The sequence below is a fragment of the Sinohyriopsis cumingii genome, chromosome 6 (genome assembly GCF_028554795.1).
Source record: "Sinohyriopsis cumingii isolate HCF-2022 chromosome 6, ASM2855479v2, whole genome shotgun sequence".
NCBI lineage: Eukaryota > Metazoa > Mollusca > Bivalvia > Unionida > Unionidae > Sinohyriopsis > Sinohyriopsis cumingii.
The window spans coordinates 118552150-118574549 of NC_142966.1; the positions used below are offsets into that span (position 1 = coordinate 118552150).

General features: G+C 36.8%; 1 protein-coding gene across 1 annotated transcript in view; it reads left to right on the top strand.

The window, feature by feature from the left end:
• Positions 1–22400, top strand: part of LOC149797822 (prestin-like) — a 67471-nt gene that overhangs the window by 13759 nt on the left and 31312 nt on the right. The window contains exons 4-8 of the mRNA XM_089960807.1: positions 8691–8890; positions 9269–9433; positions 12987–13142; positions 21376–21458; positions 21975–22122. Of these exons, the coding sequence (XP_089816933.1) occupies positions 8691–8890; positions 9269–9433; positions 12987–13142; positions 21376–21458; positions 21975–22122 (752 nt within the window). The remainder of the gene's footprint in view (positions 1–8690; positions 8891–9268; positions 9434–12986; positions 13143–21375; positions 21459–21974; positions 22123–22400) is intronic.

The following is a 22400-nucleotide window of genomic DNA, read 5'->3' on the forward strand; positions in this document are numbered from 1 at the left end:
AGACCTTTTCCAGGAAGTCGAATCTGGGGTTTTCCACGCCAATATTTAACGCATGCGCAATCAACGTAGAGCAACTTTTAAGCGATTGTCATGAAGAAAGGTTCAAACAAAATTTTAAATGTTTGACATCTGTACAGCCTTCGCAGAAATAGTGTCCTTAAAAATCGTGAGTAAATAGTTCAACAACCTGCCTAAAACAGAAAAGTAGATATGAGCACAAAAAGCATCATAGAGGATCAGGGCAGCGACAGGATTTGTGGGCCCTAGGAAAAATTATCCAATAGGCCCCAGTGAATCACAAATTGAAACGGTGGACCCCCTGACCGTTGTGGTTCCGAGGAATTTGTCCTACTCTGTCCGCGGTCCTGGATAGGACTTACAAAGCTGTATGGCCTTTTTCTGAAAGGAAAGATTGGGTGGACGATTTTCGTATGTGACCAGAATTACAATTTGTATAATTCTACGAGTATTTAGATGACTCTTCAAGACTATATACTCTTGAAAACAGGAGGGCTTACAAATCTTTTTGTTGCATATAATTAATTTCATAGTGGATGGATGCATACAGGTAAACACAGCATCATCAATGCCAGCGTAGTCAGATCCCATGCCCAATCCGAGATGCCACGCGAGTTACACATAGCTGATAGTACTGTAGAAAGTGGCCATTGCTAATGTATCGCAGGATGAGTTAACTCATCATTATTATCCATATCTTTTCATGGAGTTAGCAAACTAAGGAGAGAGAGAGAGAGAGAGAGAGAGAGAGAGTACATTTCTTAGCCAATCCAATGTATCAAACAGTTTTGGGATTCACATTCATTCCCGTTTAATTTATTAACTAAATGACAAACCTTTGAAGAATTTGCTTAATATGTGATGCGATGCCTTTGATGTTCATTGTTTGCTGCTAATTAGACATGCTAACTTGTTTATTTTCGGATTATTCATTACCATGCAGTCAAAAGGGGTGGGGGCAGCGAAGTTTATATGAGAGTCACGATGCAGTAACATAAAGCAATAGATACTCATTTATTGTTAAAAATACTTGATGAAAACGTACATTTCAACACTTATACTTGTGTGCTGGCATATTATTGTTTACTACTATCTGCGGCGATCTATAATGACAGATGTTCTATTCATGTAAGAAGTGTAGGTCACTTGAGTTGCCCTACGTCAAATGCGCATGACCGTACCGGAAGCGGCTATGGGATAGATTTGGCCAGCTAAAAATAGTATCTGAAAATGATCTATACCTGGTCATTGCACTGATAAGCATGGTCGTATACTTATCAATATACACTGGTAAACAGGTGCTTGATGTTTACTGTCTGAAAATCAATTATGTTTTGGATCACTAAACGACTAGTTTTGGATCTGTGCTAGGAGTCGAATGTGATTTTCAATTTTCACAAACCATGGCTCGAACTCGGCAATACTAATAATTTTATCCTCGATACCCATTAGAGTACAGCATTAAAACTGTTTTGAAATAGCTTTGTGCTGCTGTAAGAATTTCTGAACAGACTCGTACTCGTTGATATAATCATGTCGAATTTTATTTTTATCAGCACTGCCTGCTCCACTGGTTACTAAAATATCCGGTTGTAGTTGCGATGATAGTAGCTATGGTTGTAATTCACGCTAGACAAAGCCCAACAAATGTTTCGGAAACGAGCCACAAGTAGCATCAACAACCATACATACGCTTTTGTATCTATTGCGCAAAGACTTTTTCGTGATGATTTCATGTCGCAATTGTTGTTCTGCTTCGATTATTTTCTCACGCGGTAACATTGAGAGTTATGTTTATAAGGTGATCGCTTAGTACAACTGCTCGACAGGAAGACCCTGTCCAGACTCATCAGGTGCAGGCGTAATAAACAATCGCGCTTCTTGCAAATTATTACTTTTTACTGGTACAACTATCTTACAATTATACAAAATATCTGAGGAATATGTAAGTCCTTGAAGATTTTTCGTTCTTTGAACCTAACACTACGCTCTCATATATATATATATACACTGATACCCGAGCAAGTGTGTCCTTCGTGAATAGCAGTCAAGATGTTTCTCTTCTTTGTTGATATCATTTTGTGGTCGCTGTACAAATCAATTTAAGGTTAAACTTCATTTATGATCTAAATTATTAGTTGTATCCTTGATAATCGTCATAGCTGGAGCAGCGGATCTCGCGTAATCATAGGTGTTTCTTTCGAGTCGATAATTATCGTTGCACTGTCAATGTTCTTGCAAAATGCATCTCAGTTATTATCGGGATCATCATTATTACTGCTTTGTCTAATTTTATTCTCAATTTTCATGAAAGCTTCAAATGGAAGAAAAAACCCTAGACGTATCCTGTATTTGTATTTTTTTTATGGCCGGAGGTCCTTTGCCTGAAATGGATACTACTGAAAGTCTCTTTCACTTCTATCTACCAACATAGGCACATCAGTGTATCTTTCAATTGGGTATTTATTTATACATGTTTTGGTTTTGATTAGCATCTCAGACCTGTCCACAACGGTAATCCACTTCCCGTCGCTAAATTTGCAATTACTAACGTTGCTGTACGTTTTTGTAAGGCTCCATTGATGAATTTAATGACCTGTGCGGGAATTGTTTCTGTTGATATAAGTGTACTCGCCACTGGTTGTCGAGTCACTCATTGTCATATTCTGTCTCATAATGCCAGATGTTTCAACTGATCCGAAGTAATGATTTTAATGCTATCAACGACTCACATTGTCACTCATATAGCGATCGGTGCAGCGTTCGAAGACAATGCAGCGAGCACCTTTACTGCGACTGAAAACATTTTCTTGACAACATCGCAAATTCCAGTTCTGTGATATATCATATATGAACGGGTTTTCTCGCATTAACAACGTGCATGGATATCATACGACCACTTACAACCGGCATGATATCTAATGTACGGTGTCAAGGTTTCCACGCGGATTCATGACTGTAATTTACACACCTGTGATTTCAATGTTAATTCTCATTTTATTGAAGGTCTTAACCTTTACCAGCAAATCCGGTCGTGATGACTCTATGATCTCAAACTAAGTAACATTAAAGATCGAAAACCAGCAAGTTTTGTAAAGGAATATATTGAATAAGGGCCATTTTCTGCCGCCTTTTTATGGGAAAAGTTCTTGTCAATATCACACCTCTGTGTCTCATTGTATTATTCGTTGTATTAATCACCGTATTCTGCATTAAATATGCATACGAATGTCTTTTTCATACATAAACATGACTTTTGAATATGGTTTGGTATGGGAAATGTAAGAAAAAATGCTACATTTGAGCAACTTGAACTAGAAATAAGATCTAAACGCAGGCAAACAAGGTATTTACACTGATTGATTAATGTTTATGAATATTTTTGGGTTATCATACTAACTTATGTGAGAACTTTTGTGCTAATCACTAAAAACTAACAAATTCTTTACTTTTGCTGTCTATGTATCACTGTCGTTGTTTTCCCTGTTGCACGGAAGCTGTCTAGGTATCACTACGCGTGAGCAATTAGACCCGCATTTCCTAGAGTGCGCTATAATATTTCCTTCATTATTATATTTTAAAAAGTTCCAGGAGTAATAAGTATTAAGTTATTTTGAAAACAATGTTATCAATTCATTTCTCTCTTTCTTCATTCTTTCTAAATTGCCTTAGAAACACGACTTTTCGAAGAGGCGCTGAAGGGGCATTTGAAACTATATGTAAACATATACTATGTGGAGTAAACATTAAATGGAATTGTATTTTTACGTTGCCAGTTTTTAGCAAGAGCATGCTGTAAATAATAGAAGTACATATATTTGTTTTATACATAAATACCAGTTTTTTATTCTTCATTTCCACCACGAAACCGCTTGCTATGTTTAATTCACTCACTCTTACAGCGTAATGACGTGCATGTAATCTTTAAATGAACCTGTCAATTTCCAGATGGAAATAACAGTTACAACCAGCGTATTTTTTCATTAAATTTTGTTAACTGGGTCTTTCTTCATATAGTAATAATATTAATTCTTTAAACCTAAAGCCTTGGCAAAGAACAATGGATTGTATGCAGTTATATAAATCTGCTTGGAAGAAATGTGTCATCTGCATGATTTACAGGTTGAACAACGTAAGTTTCAATAGCTCAAATGGTATAGCATTATTGTGACAAACTGACACGCCATCTTTGAATCTCCAAAGGTTTTTTCTTCTTTTCTCTTCTTTCTTTTTAAAAATTAATATCAATAATATCAACAGCCGTCAATTGACTGGTTTGAAATAAAATTTGTAACTGCTCAGTTTTCAAAACCAACAAAAAAAATATCGTGCAATTTTAAAATCATTTTTTTTATGTTGTGCAAGGTAACATTTTTTATCAATATGTTATTCATCTAAAATGAGACCGCTCCGGTGGCCTAGTGGTTAGAGGGTCCGCCTCAGATGCGGGAGGTCGTTGGTTCGATCCATGACCGAGTCATACCAAAAGACTTACAAAAATGATACTAACAGTAGGTGCTCAGTATTAAGATGTTAGTGTTCGGACTGGTCGGCCTGCTGTCAGGATAATGTAACTGGGTGGGACATTGTGCTACATGTCTGCGGCATGATGCCCCTGTGTTAGACATCACTATAAACTGTCACTCTGCAGACATCGTAGTGATATGACTGAAAAATTGTTGAAGCTACGTTAAAAATCCAAATCACACACACACACACACACACACACACACACACACACACATCTAATATGAAACTATATATACGGGTGGCTAATCATGTCTGCTTCAGAAACAAATGGCATTGGAACCAGTTTTGTGAAGCTGTTGTTCTTCCATAATTAGTAAGTTTACTTACAGTCAATTTTTTTACTGAATTTGTATAAGTGCATTTTCCGGTGCACTCGTCTACATGAAGAAAAATTGGTTTTAGACTGACATGAAAAATTTAAACTTGCTTGCTACATCAATGATGTTTCTAACAAGTATTAAAATTGGATACCGTTTCCAAACAGTGAGAATCATGTAAACAACCGCGACGGAAGCCGTGTAACTGAATTGATTTATGTTTTTTTTTAATTGGAAACAATTTCTGCATTACTTCTACGCCAAAATCCAGCAACTATATGAGCCTCAATCAATTGCAGATCATTTTATTTTTATGTTCCTATAGTGTAATATTTGTACGGGTATGGTATCCATCTAAAAGGAAACTAGAGGTGAGTTGCGAAATATCTTTGCATCAGAAAATGATTGTGGTGGAACCAGTGTTGTGAAGTGGTTATTATTCCATAGTTATACAGCATACTTTTTATACGTGTTTGTTAATGCTAAAAACATTTACGACTTAATGTTTTGTCACATTTTCCTAATCACTCCTCCAGATGAAGAAAAACTGGTTTTGGACTGACAGAAATTTTTACTTTTCTAAAAAATCAATGATTATTCTAGCAATTACTAAATTAGAAATTACACATTTTGCTTTCAAACATTGGGAAGCATGTCCCAAGGTCAGTATGGAAGCTAAAGTAACTGAATTGATTTATGGTTTGTTAACTGAAAAGGATAACGGTATTATTCCAGCCCCTTAACCAGCAAAATAAATAATAAAAAAAAAGTTTGTTCAGTCTATTTATTGACATACTGCATATTTTTTCAATTGCATATTTTCTTTATTTGATTAAATGATGACCTCATAATTTCATATTCATACTAATTATAACAACAGAAAATCATAAATATAATAACATTTATAGTTCAAGATCTTTAATTCAAAGGACATCCTCCTTGAATATAAGTACCACTACTATGAATACTATTACAATACTACTACTACCACCACCACTATTGATAATAATAATAATAATAATAATAATAATAATAACAGCATTCATAATAATACTAAAAGATTGTCCATCTACCTATTTTTCCTAGTGGAAACAAACATGTTGGGGGGAGTTGGCACTAACCATAAAACATATCAAGTATACAATATATTCAGACCAAAACAATTCTGAAATAAAAATGTTCGGATGTAACATGGCATAATGGATGACACAAGAATTTATGATATAAAATAAGAATTATGATAATTAATACATAATAAGCCGAGTTGTTTCTTTTTAGATACTGTTCATAAGATCAGTTTCTGGCTCCATCCCTACAAGAACTGATTATATGGAATTCGCAGGCTCTGTGTTCATTATAGACTAAATATGACTACCAAAGTTAATACTTGCAACAGCATGAAAAGCACTCAACAAATGAGACTCTATATCAGGTATAACGATTTGATGAATGGTCGAAAACACTTCAAATACTGCCATAAAAGGACCACAATCCTCTTCCATGGATTTGTGCCCATGTTTAAAAAATATGAAGCCATTTCAAAATTGTAGAATATGACAGAGAATTACATTTATAAACTTTATCTACGTCCGCATTGATATCAGTTAGAAAGCACAGTATGGACTCTGCTCATTATCAAAAATTGTTCCTCCTTCTCCGATATTTTTACTTATAATAAAGTCGGTATAGTTTTCTATATATAGTTACAAAGCACTTTATGTGATTTTGATTCATCAAATAAGCTCATCAAGTTATTCTGCCGTATTCTCTTTACTGACTGGCTGCGATCGTAGGAACACTTTTTTAACCCAGTCTTCTGGAATGTTTTGTTTTAAATGAATATTTTGGGCGACCATTTTTCCACTTGAGTCAATAAAGGTAGCTGTGGGAAAATGGTTACATCTGTTTGAATATGGCCAATTTACTCTAACAGGAGTTTGTTATGTCATGAATAACTATATCGCCATATGAAAAATGGCTTCAAATTCTAAGACAAGAACAACAACAATCAACAGCAGGAAGTAAAACTAAGGTTATTACTCGTTGGATAGAGGGGACCGCTCCGGTGACCGTCTCAGATGCGTGAGGTCGCGGGTTCGAACCCCGGTCGAGTCATACCGCAGACTTAAAAAAATGATACTAACAGCTGCCTCGCTAGGCGCTCAGCATTAAGAGGTTAGTGTTAGGACTGGTCGGCCTGGTGTCACGATAATTTGACTGGGTGGGACATCATGCTACATGTCTGCGGCATGATGCCCAGTGCTAGACATCACTATAAGCTGCCACATTGCAGACATGGTAGCGATATGACTGAAAAATTGTTACCGCTACGTTAAAAATCCAACACACACACACACACACACATACACACACACACACACACACACACACACACACGCACGCACATTGGATAGAGGGTGTGTGGGGCGGTTGTGGAGGGGGGGAGGCAGTATATCTGTAACTTAGAATCCACCATATATACAAGCGTGGTTTAAAAATGTGAACTTTAGAAGTAAATAAACTCATCTCTGTTCACAGAAGAATGTGGACATAAACATGTCTACCAACTGACAGAAATGTATCCAAACACAGTATATTTACGCGCTAAATAAGCTATGCAAATTGAAAAGAATTTTTTTTACGTCTTCTTAAAGTCTACAATATCCGAACAAAAATACGTTACAAAAATATGTGAATTACTGCATCCGGTAATCCTCTCTAACATGAATATCAACAATGTAATGTTTAGTCGTGAAAGTGTCATTTTTAGGGTGAACATGGACTCTAACCGGTACTATGTACCGTATCAACAATGTGACATTACACATATTGGACATTCGGTGTTGAAAAATGATTTCGTCTTTATAAAATGTTCTGTTTATTCGGATGGACTTGATTTATAACTTTTTTAAAAGTATAATCGATTTTTTCTAGTTCAACTTTTCTTGAGACTATTTTTTACGCATAACAAACGAAAGGTGTTGGGTCAGTCAGATTCAACAAAATTGTTCGTTCCTCTATCTATCTAAATAATTTCCCCTCAAATAAAAACTCTGTGATAGAATCTCAAATGTGTAATGATTTGATATTAAATTTATTCAACTCGTTGAATAATGTCCAGCTTTTATGAGCCATTGCTCACAAAGCTGGACTTTATTCAACTCGTTTCATAAATTCAGTATTAAATCATTACCCATTTGATATCCTCGATGTGACTGTAATTTACCTATGTTAGGTTACACTCATATATTAACATGCGTCCAGCATGCTGTACGTGCAGCTGCAGCATGTTATTTCATAGAATGTTATTATATGTATAGATGGACATTAAATCTAAAGGTTCAAAGAAACAAAAAGTATAACAGAATATCCAAACGTTTTCAAATAATCCTCGTAAAATCTCATATAATTTTTATCTTAGAGCCCTCTTTAGTGGAAACTTTACATAGCTGACACGTTGGTGTCCATATCCGTGTACGCGTCCGGCAGTTCACACCCATGATTAGCGTCACTTTCAATATTTTTAGATTAAGCATTCTAAGAAAGTATTTACTTTCTATCTTAACTTGGGTGGCGCTCGACAAAAACGAGGTGTTTTGTCCTTCCTATAAAAGTGATATGAAATCTTCACGACCTACCAATATCAAAAAACTATTTATTTATTTGCTTTTTCTTATTTCTTTTGTAATTGCTCGCCACTTTATCTACCGTTATGTCTCCTTGTAACTTGGCTGCTAACGACAACCTAGGATTTATTTATTACATTAACGGGAATAAAAATAATTTTAGATTTCAGTAGACATGATTTTAGATCTTCTTCACCAGGTACTGCTGCTGTGGTCAGTCTTCTGACCGGTTCCGTCATTGCGAAGTTTGAGAACTTAGAGAAAAGCAGTTCTGTCGTTAGCACACTGTCTTACAATTCCACAAACAGTAGTGCTGTTGCTGGAGCAGATGACGGACTGTCTTCCCACGAGAAGATTGGAATAGCTATGGCTGTTGCTCTTCTTGTTGGATTTACACAGGTAACCTTCATCTTCTTTCGGTAAAACCCCCAAGCTCTGTTGTTATCAACTTTTTATCCTTGTAATACACATTTTCCTCCCAAGTTTTATGGGTTTTTAATGAGCGGGGTGGGGGTGGGGGTGGGCAGACAGAAGGGTACGGATGAAATTTTAAAACCAACTGTACCTCAGCATTTAGCATGTTTCATATAGACGGATAGGGTTTCATTATATTTCAGAAAACCAGTGATCATTCGGTTTAAATTTCGAATTTGAATCCACATCGCTTGGTATTTATTGCTATTGGGGTGGCGGTCTTATCTTTTTGCGTGTTTTTATTCGGCATATGGAATTCATGTATTACATATAATGAAAATGTACAACATTTGTTTATTGCAGATTGGCATGGGGATATTACGCCTTGGGTTTGTAACAACATATATATCTGACCCTTTAGTTGGTGGATTTACCACGGGAATTGCATTTCACGTCGGAACCAGTCAAGTTAAGAATGTCCTTGGAATCACCATACCGAGGACTGATGGAATGTTTCAAGTCATCAGGGTAAATAAGTAAACTCAATATCAAATGCCATATTCCAAAATACACAATAAATATAATGCCATTTCCAGGACAAAGGACAACAATTCACACAGGCAACAATTCATAAAGAACAAAATAAATCCAGATAGCTTATTACATATAACCACACAGGCTGACCGCGGGGGGGGGGGGGGGGTGCGTGCTGGGGTTGGTGGTGACTCAGCTGTCATTGAGTGATTCACCAGTTTCTGAATGACACAAGATGTGTGTACGGAGGTCACACCAGGGCTGTGAAAATCCCTGACATAATCTTACGGTTAACCTTCGGGTAAAGACAGTGCCGGATTATCAAATAGGCAGAGTAGGCACCGGCCTAGGGACCCCGCGACAACGGATCAAATTAATATTGATAAAACGTATTAGGAGATAATTTGCAAGGGGTGGGGGGCAAGATTTCGACTGCCTAAGGGCCTAAGGACCTCCACAGGGTTTAATCCGGCACTGGGTGAAAAGTCCAGCGAAGAATTGGCTGTCTAACGAAAGTTAAAATACCGATTCAGCTGTGTGGGTTTATCTCAACGGATTTAGTTTGAATACACAGTACAACGCGGACGTTAGATCGTGGCTGAATAAACGGAATGAAATTAAGTGAATTCCCAAAGATAACCGATGCGTAGCAGATGTTAACCTCAAGAATGTAATGAAGTGGTGAAGCCTTCAACGTTCAATCAAAACTTTCTTGTTGGTTTATATAACAAATTTCATATGAATAACACTCGAGGACGAAAGCTACACGTAGAAGTATACATTATTTAACAGTTGCAAGAAACAGCTCCCAGATATTACTTGGTGACTGGCATTTCTACGTTAGAATATTGCAGTATATGACGACAATATCACATGAACTGTAGGAAACCTATGATATAAAAATGTACTGTCTTGCGAGAATGAATGTTGTCTCTTAACAGTCTTGTGCATGCTGTAATGCACTGATGTTTCACGGTCTCCTTAATCCCTGTGGAAAATGCAAATTTTACCGCTTTACGTAAATTCATTAAACTAGCTCGTACTGGGTGTAAAGGTCATGTGGTTCGTGTTTGAGCATTGAGAGGAGCTCGAGGGCATATAAAGCGCAAGGAAAGACGGTGAAGATATCTATGAATTCCGCAGGAATCAGACTAGAACGCCAGTAGCATAGCATGAGACGAATGCATCTTGGAAGATGACAAGTATGACTTTGTGTGGTAATTGAGAAAGAAAATGACGAAATAATCATAGCGAACTCAGGCAAGAACCGAAATGGATACATCCATGAAATGGGTAGGCGAAGACCTGGGAATGCTCACAACATATCCATGAAATTGTTAAGGGAAGATCCTATGAATGTTCACACATAAACATGAAATAGTTAGGAGAAGACCCTGGGAATGCTCAAACATATCCATGAATTGGTTAGGGGAAGACTTTGGGAATGCTTACACATATCTATGAAATGGTTAGAGGAAGACCATGGGAATGGCCACACATATCCATGAAATGGGTAGGGGAAGACCATGTGAATGCACATACACACATCCATCAAATGGGTAAGAGAATGCACACGTACACATCCATCAAATGGTTAGGTGAAGACCATGAGAATGCTCACACACAAACTTCCATGAATTGAATACAATAAATGCACTTATATCCATTAAAAATGGTATACACATATTGCCACATATAAAAATGTATTACACGAGGGCACACACATAGTGAATATAGAAACAGGATGAATCCATGTAGAAATGGATCAACTGCAATTGCATCACACTATCAAACACTATAGAACAGGATCCACGGAGAGCATGCCGGGATGGCAGGAACAGTGTAAACCGGGTGACCTCCTATCCTTTTATGTTGAAAGCAACATCATAATGATCGTTGTGTATTACTGTCCGCATTTGTGGCCATGAATCTCTGTGCTGCCCGGAAAAAAACCTGAGGAGTACGAATTTATTGGTACAACAATCTGATGACCATCGATCCAGTACTTTGATTATATGGTATTCCAGCCAAGCTGCAGAAGCACCTATTCGGAATGAATGACCACTATAAAGGGAAATGCCAAGTCCCATATTACGGAATAATTTCCATGTCATTACGGAAAACAACTCTAGCTGATATTTGACCTATAGCAGTAAAGATGAGTCGGCATATAGATAGCGTGACAAATGTCTCCTAGACTGCATAAAAGCCTTCAAACCAGTGTCAGGGCATATAACGCGTTAGAAACGGTCGGTTTTGAAAGATTTTAACATGAGGAAAGCAGATTCTAGGTGAAAGCGTACATCACCGACAATACGATAAACTGTTGGATTGAAGAATCTCGACATTTCAGAGAACCGAAAAGAAAACAAAGTTGCAGACATTTAACAGCAAATATGAGCGTGTGCCAGTCAAGAAGTTCTTCTCTCAGAATTGAACAAATATTTGTTAGGATGTACTATCCAGTGGGCTGACAAAGTTTGGCACACGAACCTTGCGGGGTTTGGATGGCCTGGAGGGTGGTGGCAAGACAGGCAGATTATTTCTGTCTTCGGTGAATCCTGATACTTTACTAGGTTTCAAATATTTGAACTTGATACAGACATAAGTAGAGGGCCATAATGTAATGTGTCATGAAGTAAATTAAGGTGTCGTCAATAATAGCTGAAAAGCTGCATAGTTCATCAGCGTGAAGGAGCTGAAAACATCGAATCCATCGTTGCGTGAGACATGTATAGAAGAGCTAAAAGCATGGCTCCATAAAATCTCTACTTCTTTGTCCAAATTCCACATGACTTTCGACCCGGGGCGGGGAAGGCATTTACAAGGTTGTAAATATGCATCCGGAACCAGCGCAAGACATTTCTGAAATTAACGGCAGGACAAGGCATCAGCTGTATTGTTGATAACTCAAGCAGTGTGTTTGACAGAAAAATAAACGTTACAGGAGCATGCTTACAATATTAGTCTACGTATTAACTTCATTATGTTCAGAGGAATATTTACTGTGGCCATATTGTCATATATGATAGTATGTTTTTGTCTGCCCAAACGGCGCCCCTAATACAAATAAAGGTAAAGCTCAAAGCCAAAAGAAGGCTGTGCATATTTTTCTATATACTCTTTATTGCACACCAGGGTTATAACTCAAAGGTCTTACAATATACACAGTATGTGTGGTTCTTATATCAACCGTTCTTAGTTGATGTTTCTTAATTTGTTTCGAGTCAGTTGTAGATTATGCAGTAGAGGTTGTGGGGGAGAGTGGCAGGCGGTGCAGTAGAGGTGGTGGTGGCGGAGTGGCAGGCGGTGAAGTAGAGATGGTTGGTGAGAGTGACAGGCGGTGCAGCAATGGTGGTGGGGGAGTGGCAGGTGGATAATAACACGTGTTCTTTCTACAGCTCAGAATGAATAAATCATTGAATGACTGAATATAATCCTAATTATGCGTTTTCCTTAGCTTTATGACATATATTAAGTTTCTGAATCTGATAAAAAATATCTGATTTGATTTCATGTAATCATCTATTTTTTTTTTTGCCCTCAGACATGGACGGCTATATTCGAGGTCATTGAGAAAACCAATCCCGCACCGGTCGTCATTTCCGTCATCTGTATTGCTATATTATATACCGTGAAAGAACACGTAAACCAGAGATTCAAACATAAATTGAAGGTCCCTATTCCGATTGAAATCATTGTGGTAAGTCTTCAGTACAACTACTACTGATATTATTATTATCTGTTGTATTATTATTATTATTATTATTAAATGCTGAAACTGCAATAGAAATAATAAAGATTCCATGTCCGATCAAAATTCTCCTGTTCTGTTTAATGTGCACCGATGAAAGCTGCGCTTGACTATTATGTAACAAGCCTTATATTTTATTGTCTAATATCCGACAAGAAAACGTATTGTCACTTCCAAATCCAATATTATTTGACCATTTACTTGACATTGTTAAAATTGTCACAGCTGTTTAAATTACACTCTTGTTTTTGCAAGACTTGTAAAACTTTTGCAAGAGTGTAAAACTTGCTTTTGACTAGGTAGGAAAAAGATGATTTTTCAAGACATATGCCATGAATTCTTAGAAACTATAGAGGTCAAGTGAACGATGTAATAGTTATATTAATGAAGATCCAAGGTCACATTTTTGTTCAAGAAGATTACATATATCAAGCTGTTGAATATGGCTGCATGCATGTGAGATTTTGGACAGATGTTTGGTGCAGGATCATCATTTATTCACACAGACGCTTGCATAACCACATACAGCCTAACTATTGGAGCATGGTTTGGTTTGGTTTGGTTTGGTTTAGTTTGGTTTGGTTTATTTTGGTTTGGTTTGGTTTGGTTTGGTTTGGTTTGGTTTATTTTGGTTTGGTTTGGTTTGGTTTGGTTTGGTTTGGTTTAGTTTATTTTGGTTTGGTTTGGTTTGGTTTATTTTGGTTTGGTTTGATTTGGTTTATTTTGGGACTGCGGCACAAAAACACAATCAGGTTAATAAGTGCTGGTGCGATTCAAGCTACATCAGAAAAATTTACTTTGCTCTGTCAACGCTGAATAAATGACAGCTTTCAATAAGCTGTGATTAATACATATCGATCTGTGTAGCTATACATTAATTGACCGTAACAGTAATACAAATCATCTTTTAAACGCACCGGAAGTAACTATCAGCGCGCAAAATAGTGATACTTCAGAGAGATGACTCGAAAATTATTTACTGTACTTTATAGCGATCAAATAAATCTATCCTTTTGATGGCAAAGATGCGGGTTACAAGTATTATTCTCTTCTGCTGAATACACCATCTCTGTTTTCAAGTTTATTTATCACCCCACCATCAATTTTATATAAAACATTTATTCATTTATCAGTTCATTTTGCTTCCTCACTTGATTCACTGGAACAATGCTCTCATATGCAATTTACAGCGTTTGTCATGCCTTCCCGAGCGAGAAGAGCAGTCATGAGGAGATAATGTGAAAGGCTTCTATTGTAAAATATGTTATAAGAACATGTAAGACCCTTATTTTTATCCACAAAATTTACATATGCCTTCTGGTATTGTTTTGTTTTGGGTTTTGTAAAAAAAAATGTTGTTTCGTATAGAGGAGACAAGATCTTTTTGTAAAGCATCTAGAGATAAAATAGCACTGATTATGTAATCATGCATCAATAAACAGCTTCTAATTTAACTGATTATGCAATCATACATCAATAAACAGCTTCTGATTTAACTGATTATGCAATCATGCATCAATAAACAGCTTCTGATTTAACTGATTAGGTAATCATGCATCAATAAACAGCTTCTGATCTAATGCTGACAGCAAGGAATTATACTGCAAGTTCATTTATGATCGTTTTGATTATATCAACTGCATTATTACTGTATGACTCTTTACAGGCATGGTATTTGACGCAATTAATAGTTGCATACAAATAAAGGTAAACTGTTAAAGTGTTGTTCTATACCTTTCTCACATGTACCTGGTCCATTGTATGATCACTTCATGCGGTAACTATTTTGGCAAGCTTGAATAGGATGTTTGGTTTCAAACATGACAATGATTTGATCAGACACCATTTTCGATGAACAAAAGAATTAAACACATATGCAGCTGCTCACTTAAAACATTATCAAAAGTAAGTATCTAACTGCATTGGCAGAAACTGTTTGAACATAACATAACAGTATCGTATTGCATTGGCAGAAACTGTTGGGATATAACAAAATCTGTAGTGCTACATCAACACCCATATTGATCTTTAAGCCATCTTGCAATGAAAAATGTTGGAAAGGATGGTATGTTGGCTCACATCACATACTGAGGAGATGATGAAATAATGATCTAAAATACAAAGGCCTTTCAATGGTAACAGTGTGAAAGAATATGAAAGAATTTCTACCAATGAAATTCTATTGATTTATTCTAAAACATGTAATGGAGTATTAGAGGTGATACAGTCTATAGTTATCATCTCAAAAGAACAAACTGGAAACCATGTTCTTTTCAATAATTATGCTCAATAAAGTATCGGAAATCGATGGATTTTAAATGCTAGAAGCTACTATACTTGCGAAATTCTTATCAGCTATCTTGCCGTGCACTACAGCGACTTAACACATAAAAATTGCTTAATTATATAATCTTCCTCAAGCAGTCGAATTACTGGAAGAAATTTTTTTTGCCCAAACGTGTAACCTGCTTTGATTTGATAAAAAATCATGGCCTCTCTGATAACCAGGAAACATATATAATATTTGCACGCTTATTAAACCACATAATATATTGGTCAGAGCTTAAAAGGTACTTATTACACCACAAGAATGATTCATTTAAATTAGTACAAGTCACTTCTGCCACTTCTTCCTAGTTTGTGGCAGAAACTTTAAGTAGTATGAATGATGTTTATAAAAGAAAATATCAAACTTAGATCTCGTGCCCAAGACAAAAAAGTAGTCCTTGTCATTAATCTTCACCCTAGGACAAGAATGTGGGAGAGTGTTGCAGAATTTGTTGAAAAAGTGAATAAAAATCATGAGACATTTAAGGTAGAACCATAACCCAGAAGCCTTGTCAGCTCATTTATGTTCACCACCTACCAATGTGAAGTCACATAAATTAGTAACGTTAAGCTTTAGTCTTAAACTTGTTGAAAAAAGTGTAAATTAATGCATTCGACTATCAGTCTTTTGATTTGAATTTGCATGCGATCTTATGGACATGACTAAAATAATGTTCACGGAGGCTTTTGGCTCAATCGACGTTACCTTCGTCAGGTCCGGAAAGTAGTGACCGGTAGCAGCATTAGGGATTTATAGACTTTTGCTACTCATCAGGGTTGATTCCTTCTAAACACAATGACTTGACCCATATATCTGTTACGAATACCCAATGACACACAATTAGGTTTATATACCACGATTACCAATGCATACCATTCAATGTTGGTTACACATTAGGCGGAATATGCGGCTGATTCCAGTTCCACACAAAGGGACTTATTTACACACACGTGCATCCGTGATTGTAACCTCCATTGTCACAAACCGACGTTCACGTGGCATGCCCCAGTCAGATTAATATGTCGCTGTAACCTCACAGGCAGATCGATGCGTCGACAATTGAAAGTGTTTCCTTGGTTTTAATCCCTGTAAGTCAATTACCTGTTTTCGGTCGCTAGCGCCATGATTCCGTATCTGAACACGAAGCCCTCGGTGACTTTTCATTTCGACTAATATTATTTCCAACTCCGCCATGCTAATTGTTTTATCTTTAACGGTCACCAAGTACAGCTTTGCAATTGTGCTAATGCTACTTTGTGCCGCGAATTTCTGAATAGACACGTATTCGGTTATGTAAACGTAGTGAAGTTATTTTGGCAGAGCCGCCTGTATCACAAGTTACTATCGACATGATCGATGTAGCACAGGCAGCAATTCCTACTGGTGTGCCGATGATGGTTGCTTTAGTCACAATTCTAGCAACACAAGGACAATGTTGGGCGCGGCGGTGAATCGCGAGAGCTGCAGCCGCCAGCAGCACTGGACTCGCCTCGAGAAATGGAAATATTCCACCGCTATTTGCACCTGTGTCACCTAAAATTTCGATAACCTTAATGTCACCGATGTATTCTTTTGCTTGGCCCCCTTAAACTAATAAACTTCTGTTTGCGTTCTTCACATGGGGACAACTCCAGATAAATTGGCTGGAGAGAGATTTAATATGACTCCGCAATCTTTTTATTGCTCTTTCTATATTCGCAAGCTGGTTTTAGTTAAGACTAACCATAACACCGTGGTATGATATTACTTTTACTTGTGCTGCTCAGTTATTTTTATTATGAGAAAACTCTTTCAAAGCGGCCTGGTTCATGATTGTTTTTGGTGTTTTTAACATTGTACACTGGTGCTTGTGGCTGTGGAATATTTACCAGTGCCATTCTGACGTCTTCGTCGAGTACACAGGTGTCTTTTGCGATCACACAACGCTATTTCCGATTTCTTTGATGGCTCTTTAGAATTTCTCCATCTACTCTAGTCAGAGTCCAGTAGTCTTCGCGGTTTCTTCTGTGGCTTTTGGTGCGGAAGGACTAATCTGGCATCAGTACGAGCAAAAGTCGTTGATGAATCGTGAAGCGCCATCTCACTAGTGGTGACACGTCTACCATCATTAATTGCATCTTTGAGTAATAAACCATGCTTGCCATCTGTGTACACTCCGCTAATGCGTATTAACAGAAACCTGTCGTGGTGTGTTTGCCGCCGCAGTCACCCTCGTTAGATTTAGTCAATGAAAATCTATAAGTTCCGGGGAGAGGGGGCTGACTGAAACGGCCGGCTATTAAACTGGTATATTATTACATCGATGAATTTACGAATTCTGACCAAATCTAAATTTCATGGGCAGCCAACAGGCTACCATATGATGCTAGAACCTTCGGTTCTCACTGACAAAAGAGCGGCAAAGTTTCCAAGCAGATAATTTGGGCGAGACAAATTACAAAGTCAATCTTGCGAATATACAACTGGCTTAGACATTCCACATATATGATGTGCGGAAATTACTTTTGTGCACACGCGTGGGTCGTGTTTAGCCTTCTAAAAAAAAATCCAAGACCAGCAAAGCGTCTGTACGAACATATAGATCGTTGATAGTCACCAGATTGTTACAACCCAACGTGGACCAGATATCATTCGCCTCTGTGTTGTCGTTGGTGGAAATACCAATGCGCGAATTGCTTAAATTTATTCAAATTCGGCATGCCTGTATATATGAGGGAGACACGCCCCCTAATCGCTTTTTACAGCAAGAAATCTTTGATGTGTTTATGTTTTACCATGATCAGAAAACCGCAATCTCGTCAATCCTGAATATTATTTCCTTGACTTCGTTGTATTTTTCCCATCTGTTTAACGCCTTTACGCTATACTAGGTGGCGAATACAAATGCTAGAGGAAGAACCTGGAAAAAACCATAGTAAAAACCACCGACCCACGGGAAGCTACTGACAGGCTTTCTCACATACCTACAATAGCCGAGTCCAAGATTCGAACCGAAGCGAACAGAGGTGGGATGGCAGTGTTTGGTAAAGGCGAGCGCGTTAGACCACTCTTCCACACGGGACCCCAGGCCTCTTTGATGAATCGTTATATATATATATATATATATATATATATATATATATATATATATATATATATATATATATATATATATATATATATATATATATATATATATATATATATATATGCGCCTTAATTCTCTAATATAATATTCTCGTACAAAAGAAAAGCCTCTGCTCATGTTTGGTTGTGAATGGTATTTCTTTGAGAATTAAAAATACCATTCTCTTAAGCGTTGCACACTAATTGCTTAGTCAATAGATGTGTTCTCGTCAGTATCACTTACGGCTGTCTAACTTTGCAGCCACGAATGAAACCATTGAATGCCAAACGACATCCTAGAAGGGTCAGAGTGTTTCAGAATAGACTACACCTGTAGAAATTATGCATCTTTTGTAGTTGTAATCAACTATGATAGTACATCAGATCGGTCGTTTCGTGTGCAACAGAACTTGAGGTCGGCGTTGCCTCGATTAATAACGAAGAAATGTCTCTTTCAAGAGTATGACACGCTAAATGATTTGGTCACAGAGAACTCTTATCAGTAACAGAATAGAACTCGATATAAAGTAAAAAGTGCTTTTTGTCGAAGTAGAAAAGAATCTATTCTACAATTACCATAACACTGCATATTTTTGTCGATACCATGCATATCTTGTTTTATCTGTGTTTACAATCACATACGTCGCTTCGCATGCTTCTCATAGCGGTAGCTCTATGTATTAATTAGCACTTCCACCAACAACAATTTGAGTTCTCACAGCGTCTTTATTGATCTGACTAGAGCACATTGTGTGAACTTCGCTTCGGGGTCCATGCATCCTATAATGGCATATGTTCAGATGTGCAACAAATCCTTAGTGTTTGAAAAGTCACGGGTGGAACCGTGCACGAACGGAAAGACATTCTGCAGAGTTGTAATCTGCAGTGAGTGCTCGAGCCTCTATTTATGTGCCTATCGGGATGCATCTCAAAGTTTATGCGCGTTTGTTAAATGTGTAAGGTCATGGAGCATAGATGTAGCCTGATTAGTAACCAAAACTTTTGAAACCTCCATAATGATACTATTTGAGGAAACCAAAATCAAACAGACATTAATATTTTATACAAAACAATCATTCACGACATGGGTGTAATTTGAGACATTCATTGATGCCAGTGCATGATAAAGTTGTGCTCTTTCACCAGCTTAGGATGACATCATACGTATCCCAACAACGTAATGTCTTTATACCACGTGATCATTGTATGCTCATTTTTAATATGCCCATAAGCAATCTACGTGAAGTTTTGTATTTATTTACTACCATGATGTTTCGATCAGTATGTGTTGCGTATCTTCATTTGCATGTTATGTACTAGTATATAAAGCGATAAGAAGTGCCTAACCAGATAAATGATATGAGGCAGTCTTATAATATAAACATTTTCTTTAATTGACCAAGTTTAAAGATTTTTGCTTCAAGATTTTAGGGCACCAAAGTAGGAAGAACAAAAGTGAACATTAAACATAATGACCTGAACTTTGAATGAAGCCTTTACTCCGACTGAGGTACAGTTCAAATTATTTAGTTAAGAGAAATAACCGTATTAAGTTAACTCATTATATCTGAGGTAACTATGAAGGTAAGAAAAAAGAGACATGATACTTAAAACAGTGACATGTGATATTTGCCTTGAAGATAAAACGCCCAGTTTGTCACTTGATAGTTTTTTAATGACGATAAATTAGGTACAGTTCCTACTAATTACTGCTGACGGTTTCGTGACGATTGAGTTAAAGTGTAAATGGCAAGAAATACTTTAAAAGATTGACCCGAAATAGATTTTAAAGTAGAAACATACATCGATCAAAACAATTTTTGAATAACGATATACAAGTATACCAAATTTCATCCATTGTCTCAAATAGCTTAGAGTTATATAGCTGAACAAGAGTGCGATTGCCAAGTTTTCAATATGTTCCTATGACTTCCTGATAAAATCATATGTGTGGTGTATGTCACGCCCTCTAGTTATATTATACAAAGTTGTATCTGTTTATCTCGATGTTAAAGACTTGAAAACAAAGTTTAGTGAAAAGGTGTTTCTTGAAATATATACAGAAATAAATTCATGTTCGATATATATTGATCGATTGATTGAATTGAATAAGAATCACAGAGAACTAAAGAAAGCATTTAAAGCATAGCTTTACAGTATTGTGGCCTCAATTGTTATCATGGAGTATTTCGTTGGAATATTTTTTATCAGATTCATTACTGTCAAATAATCCATTTACTCTGCAGAATTATTTGTTCAGCTGTTTAATACTGCGGTAATAACAACAAGTAAAGCAGGAACAACAACGCTGACTACTACTACATCTGCTACTACTACTACTACTGGTATTGTGAAAGAGAGTCCTTAATGGGCGAAGTCAGTGGGTTTCTTTATATGTTCTAGCGTTTGGACTCGTTGAAAGTGTAACCATAGGATAAGAAATATTTTGTCTCCTGGCTTCTTTTGAAGTATTTAGCCACTTAGTTGTAACTAATTCGGGTTTATTCTAAGTTTCTCTTTCTCTCCAGTATACAGGAGGGTATAAAAAAAAGATCCCGGTCGTATACCATTACACGGCCATTCCAGTAATACATGCTCCTCAAGACTCCAGAACTTGAAATCTTACTCAATATGCAAAAGTACCACGTTTTCTTTGGTCATTAGGTTTTTGGGAAAGCTTTTGAAAGGAGTGACGTTCTAAAATTGGAGGTATATGAAATTTGACTGTAATTGTAAAAATATTTTCAGGTGATTCTTGGCACCGCAGCTTCATATATATGGAACTTTGAAGAACTTTTCCATATCAAAATCGTAGGTGACATACCGACTGGGTAAGTACGAAATCATAGCTGACATTTATTTCACTGTTATGTTTCATTTTAATCTCTACAAAGAGCGTTGAACACATGAAGCCTTTAAACATCCAGTTAGATTTCATTGTATTGACCAATAGCTAGTAAATACTTATTAAGCGGTATGCCTGAGTGGTTTCAGACATGCTATTTTGTCTCAAGTCCGAAGATAATTCAACTCGACATCACCGTTTTTCAGTATTACTTCCATACAGAGTTTATTCGGGTGCCTAACATGATTACAAAAATTCGGTGCAAGTTAGTTTATTGTTTGTAAAATCCATTTAATTTATTCTTATGTCTACATATTTATTTCATTTTTGGCATACAGTTTTAAAACAGTACACAGGTTTCGTTTCCACGGAGTTCCATAAAAATGCTAAGGATTATATGCATATAACATGAAAGATGGGCAAAAACAGCTAATCATTATTCATTTATATAAATGCAGTAGTAATACATGATATAATGATATCCATTCTGTTGAATTTGTAGCTTGCCGATTCCCACCGCTCCAACAATTCGAAACGTTGACTTGTATGTCACCGAAATTTGCATAATTGCCATCATTTCCTTTGCCCAATCTGTTTCTGTGGCTGCTCTGATGGCAAAGAAACACGGTTACGGTCTGGATTCCAATCAGGTACTAATTAATCCCTTATTTTGCTCTTTCTTTTTAATTGCTTTCACTTCTTCTTTTCATATTTTCATAATATTCCTGATGTTTTTTTTTCTTCAATCTGACAATATTTATTAGCCCATTCAAGAATGTTTTTTTTTTCTTCAATCTGACAATATTTATTAGCCCATTCAAGAATGGTTTTGAACTAACTGAATACAAATGGAATATGTAAGGGACAACTAACTGTGTCGTTAACGTAATTTAAAATTTAAAATGCACGAGGGTTGTCTCGGGATCTG